This window comes from Rhinichthys klamathensis, unplaced genomic scaffold (genome assembly GCF_029890125.1).
Source record: "Rhinichthys klamathensis goyatoka isolate OS25496 unplaced genomic scaffold, OSU_Roscu_1.1 h1tg001143l_1, whole genome shotgun sequence".
Taxonomy (NCBI): domain Eukaryota; kingdom Metazoa; phylum Chordata; class Actinopteri; order Cypriniformes; family Leuciscidae; genus Rhinichthys; species Rhinichthys klamathensis.
The window spans coordinates 165,001-170,971 of record NW_026607362.1 but is presented as its reverse complement, the minus strand read 5'-3'; the positions used below and the strand labels follow the sequence as shown (position 1 = coordinate 170,971).

Sequence of the window (5,971 nt, the reverse complement as noted above, 5' to 3'; positions counted from 1 at the left end):
GAATGATCAGCGCTCGCGCGGCGCTGCGCCTTTAAACAACACATGAGAACCTCGTAGACTCAACCCGCCCGCTCTGTGTCTGTGCGCGTCCACGAGCCGCGGACTCTTGTGTTTTCTTCTCTTACATTTGAGCTAAAACTGGAGCGATTAAATGGTTTTTCGCAGTCAAAACAAAGTGAACAGCAAGCAGAGGTTCTGGACTTTCATTAGAGACTAAAATTCGCGAGGAGGAAATGTTTCTTTCGACTCTATCAGATCAAATCCAAGGCGAGCATCAGCCGCGGGGAAAAGCCGCGTGTAAATTTGATGGAAAGTTTTACTGTAAAAGTGTGTAAAAGTCTGAAGGCGTCCTCTGTGTGTTCAGCTAACAGTCTGATAGAGACTTTAATGAAATCAGCATCAGTGAGGGTCGTGAGGAGGCTTTGATACAGATGTTGTTTTGGGCCGCTTGAAGCACAAGAACATCATCCCGAGTCTGACTGTGACTCTCAGCTCTGGCCTTATAATCATCATCATCATCATAAATATATACGTCTGATCACAGTATTAATGTTTTAACTTGTTTTCATACGCTAATGTACATCATATCATGTAAATAAAAATGTAAATCGTCATTTGTTTCTCAGTTTTCGGCTTGTGAATGATGATTGTGTTAAAGCTCTGAATGAGTTTCTCATTTAAAGCAAGTGACTTAAAAACAACTTATTTTGTTTTCACTATTTCTAATTTCCCTCCTTGTTCTAGCTTGTACCTTTCTGGACAATGTTTGAAACTTTGTATTTCTAGCATTTTGTATTTCCTTCATAATTATCTTTGGATACAATAATCTGCTAAATTAATGAATGTAAATAATAAAGCACATGTTACTCATTCTCACTAATTCATAACTAATTCTTTAAATAGTCATCATATTTGATTGATATATTTGCACAGACTTTGTGGTTTTAGTCATACTATAAATACTAGTTTTCTGACCCATGACAATATTTATCTTTGTGTAATGAGAGCCCCATTTCTTTTCACAAGAACAACAGAAAATATAATAATCATAATCTCGTGTTTCACTATTTTGTGCCTTACATGTGAAACCAAACATTTCTCTTTAACTCTGAACCAAAACTGAGAAACTTCTCGATCTAAAACAACAAACTTTAGACATTGATGAGCTTAAATTGATATAATTTTGCTATTGAAACTATTGCTATTGGCCTTTATTTTACCAGAGAATAAAATCACATTGAGATTACAATCTCTTTTACAAGTGAGCAAGAGCAGAGGATACACTTACACAGACAACAAGTAGCAAACAGAACATACAAAATAAAAACAGAAAATCACATTTTAAAACAATTGCAAACATGTTGATAAATTTGACTTGAATTCAGATTTGTGAAATTAAAACCTGCAATTTTAGCTGATTTTGCAACTCATTATGAAGTTGGGGCACTGTAACTAAAAGCAGTTTTGCCAAACTCTGTTTTAGTTTGTGGAACATCATTCAGTGTACTTGATCTTAGATTGTATTTAGATCTACTAGGTGCTAAGAGTGTATAAATATGAAGGAGTACGTAATTAAACAATGATAGAGTTATTTTATTCATAAACCAACAGTGTTTCCAGCTTTGTTCGGCTGGAGATTTTGACACATCAGTGACACGAGGTTTTAAGGATCCAACAATTCACTTTTAATGTTGTCTTAATAATGCAAATTACCCAATTACTGAAGCCTAATGTTGAACTAATGCACTTTTCAGAAACTGTCCCTATAAACTTTGCTAATATTACCAGCCAGTCAGATTCCTTAGTTTATTAAAAACAAAAATGATATTTATTCTTCTATGACCTTCATTGTGTGTGAAAAAGCTGCCGTAAACAGGCCTACATGTTATATTATATTATATAAAAGTAGGTCAATATAAGCTTGCTGGTCCACAGATATAAAGCAGAAAGACCGTTTAAAATGACTAAATTATAGATAATGATGAAAAACAAAGGCACAATCTAAATCAAACAGAGGAAGAAAGTCCTGTAAACACACATTAATAGTCACATATTCCTGTCATGTTCTTAGAGCCTGAATACAGCACTCCCGTTACAGTTTATTGTGCAAACTTATGATGCATGAAAATTCATAATTTAATGTTAATGTGTGATTAGATTATCCTACCGTTTTATCCGTCATTAAACAGACAGATGTGCTGAATTCTTGAAAAGGCTGGAAAACAATATTGTCACAAAATTGGGTTGAAACACGATCAGAATCAGGGAAGTTTATTGAAACACACAGAAGACTAAAGGGAATCCTAGGAGGAATAATGTGAAGAGAAAGATCGGAGGAACACAAGAAAACAAGACAAGGGAGAATAAGAGAAGGCCAGAAACAGAAAACACAGCAAGAGGGGGAAAAGCAAACATTTTAAATGGTATATTACTTTTATTCATATTTCATTAATTTACTGTACAGAGAACATTATATAAATGAGATTTTACACTGGATGCATTAAAGCAGAATGTGTTTTTCCTCACAGAGGAACTCCAGAAGTCTCGACATCATTGCGGTGAGAAACTGCTGAAGAGAAGATTCATCAACACAATATTGAGAAGATGTCATTAATAAAACCAAGAGATACATTTTCCTAATTTGTTTTACGGACACAAACAGTTTTGAGGCTTTAATTGAGGAACTGATTAAGCTGATACAATTAAGAAAAAAGGCTACCTTTTATTTTAAGAGAATTAGTTCAATTATGTGGTTTTATTTAAAGACACCGTTGTTAGTTCTGCACACGGCTGGAAATGGAGAGTAAATGTTGAAATTAAGTGTTATTTCATGTGTTTTTGAGTAAAGGAAACATCTGTTAATGTTTGACATTTGAAAAAAGTTTCTATTATGTTGTAGTTTTGGCCGTATGAGCAGAAGAGTAGGGCTTATGGGCTTATGGCGAGGTTGTGAATATCTGCATATTGATATTTTGATATTATTGTTGCTTTGATCATTGACAAATATCTTTGCTATAATCATGGAGCAGGAACAAGTGTGTTGCAGTGCTGCAGTCTTCTTAATTACAATACAAGTCAAATATGAACAAGTCATTTCCATTCACTCGAGGTCACACAATTTTGAGTCAACTTAAAACAAAAAAAGTCACTTTTCACTATAAATATTAAATGTATTGTGTCAGACTATATAATTTAGGGAATGTTACATGATTTAATCAGGTAGAGTCCATGAAAGAAATCAAACCCTTCAATACTCAAATATATGTGTAATATTTGTTATCATAAATTAAGTAGCACTTAAGTTTTATTTTTTTACAGTGTATGCACCTCTAATATTAAATGTTGAAAACGAATTTCATTATGCAAAAGATTAAAAAAAAGAAACAGCTGGGATTGAGACAACAAAAGCTACAACTTTGTACTCTATCTATAAGCACCATCAACTCTTTCCAGGCCAGTGTGTGTGGCTCTTAAAAGAGCCTTTGTGTGAGCGGCTCCGGCCTCTACTTGGAGCTGGTGTACTTGGTGACGGCCTTGGTGCCCTCAGACACGGCGTGTTTGGCCAGCTCTCCGGGCAGCAGCAGACGCACGGCGGTCTGGATCTCTCTCGACGTGATGGTGGAGCGCTTGTTGTAGTGAGCGAGACGAGACGCCTCACCGGCGATGCGCTCGAAGATGTCGTTGACGAAAGAGTTCATGATGCCCATCGCCTTGGAGGAGATGCCGGTGTCAGGGTGAACCTGCTTCAGCACTTTGTAGACGTAGATGGCGTAGCTCTCCTTCCTGGACTTTCTGCGCTTCTTGCCTCCCTTCGCGGCGCTCTTGGTGACGGCCTTCTTGGAGCCCTTCTTAGGCGCGGGCTTGGCTGGTTCAGGCATGACGAGATGATCGCAGAGCTGACGAGTCAGTGTGAACTCAGCAGCGACACTGAGGCTTTTATTCACTGCACTATGCTAATTTACGAGGAGACACGGAGTTCTTCTGATTGCGTGTTTTCATTGGCCGAACCCGTAAACTCGTGTTTCATTGGACAACTCAAAGCACCGCGAGCGGATCGAGGGCCAATCACAAACGGTTAAATGATAGACGGTTAAATGTTTGAAAGACGCTGTTTCCTTTGTTTCATTTCCCGCTCTTTCTTTTAGTAGTAGTTTGTGAAAATAAGCGGTTCTAGATATTGTGCACCCTCGTGTAATTAAAACATCTTATAAACTCATGGAGGGAGCTTGGACGAAAGAGACCAATAACAGTCACACTCCCTTTAAAAACCTCGGAGTTTTTTAATTGATCAATGAAACAGTTTAAACTACAGGAATAGTAGGCTAAATAAAACCCCATTTTAATACAATGATATTTTTTAATTTTCTCCATTTTCACTTCTGCTAACTTTGGTACCACTCTTATCTAATTTTCTTTTTGTAAACCACATTTTAGCATCAGGGAATAGATAAGATTGTGTAATACAAATATAATATTGTAGGTTTCATCTGTTGGGTAAAGAGAATGAAAAGATGCTTAAAGTCTTGATACATTATCTTGAGTACATTATCTACAGTCTTGAGTCTTTATGAGCTCTTTAATAAAGTCGATTCTCGATCCAGAGAACAAAGTCCTTTTTAATTAATCCTTTCATGCATGAAATATGATAACCTCAGTCAGGATTTTTTTTTTTCTGTGTTTTTATTGCTCTTAGAGTAATGATTTCTTTAAAACACATTTTTAAAGAGACTTTCAGATGTCCACTTGATTGCACAGTATGCCTTTTGGCTTTAACTGAAGAGATTCTGAATTAAACATAATACAGTAATAACACAGTAATAGTGTGTGTATTTAACAAACCAATCAATACAATTATATAAAATCATGTGAAAACTATAAAATATATACAATTTTTTTTTTGTTATTAACCCTTTCATGCAGAGTGGTCACTACAGTGGACAGCTATTAAAAAAGCATTTTCTTGAATTTGCAAGGGTTTTGATGGCAAAGTTGCACATCAATCTCTTCAGTGGACCCTGGTGGATCATCCTATACATTGCAACCAAGTTGCAAGCCGTTGTGTTTCGAGTTTTTCCCCTCCAAACCAAGATGGCCAATGGTCAGTCAGACATGCCAAGTTGCTCCGGAATATCCACCCATTCCTTCTATCCTAGGAGACTCTTGTAGGTAAAAAAAATATTGCAGCATCAAGCAATATCTAATGAGTCATATGACAGTAAAATTTTCCAAGTTTTGATTTTAGATTGGGAGAAAAATCTGATTAATCACCTGTCCACTATAGTGGACCTCATGCATCAATTGCTATATTTCAGCTACAATTCAAACTTATACTGTGAATATTGTTTTTGAAAATACTTAATCTGCAGTGACTTTTTTTGCCTGTAAATAAATGTATTTGTATTATTAATGTTAATTTCATTGACATCGAAAAAAGTTATGTGATTACATAATTTATGTGACTTGTGTATTACTTTACTCATTTCATCAAAAAAGTAATCTAATTACGTAATGCATTACTTGTTAGATCAAAAAGTTATCTGTTTACGTAATGAATGTTGCTTGTAATGCATTTATTTACTCGTAACATCAAAAAGTAATCTGATTACGTAATGCATGTTACTTGTAATGCATTACTTTACTTGTTAGATCAAAAAGTAATCTGATTAGGTAATACATGTTACTTGTAATACATTACTTACTCGTAACATTAAAACAAATCTGATCATGTAATGCATGTTACTTGTAACACATACTTTACTTGTAACATCAAAAAAGTAATCTGAATGTGTTATGCATGTTACTTATAATGCGTTACCCCAACACTGTTAATTTCAGATGAGATTGAAAAATACGTATTGCTAGGTTTTCTCAGAAGAGGGCTATGCTAGAAATGTGTCTATCTTGAACATAATCAGAAATATCAGCTAATAAGGGTAAATTGACATACTCTGGCACACTGGAGGGAGCTTCT

At 35.5% G+C, this 5,971-nt stretch overlaps 1 protein-coding gene across 1 annotated transcript; it reads right to left on the bottom strand.

Annotated features, from left to right (window-relative positions):
* Nucleotides 1-3,462: 3,462 nt before the first annotated feature.
* Nucleotides 3,463-3,901, bottom strand: LOC130079577 (histone H2B-like). The gene has a single exon (XM_056244889.1). It carries the CDS (start codon nt 3,876-3,878, stop codon nt 3,504-3,506), a length of 375 nt encoding a protein of 124 aa, XP_056100864.1. The 5' UTR covers nt 3,879-3,901; the 3' UTR covers nt 3,463-3,503.
* Nucleotides 3,902-5,971: the final 2,070 nt, after the last annotated feature.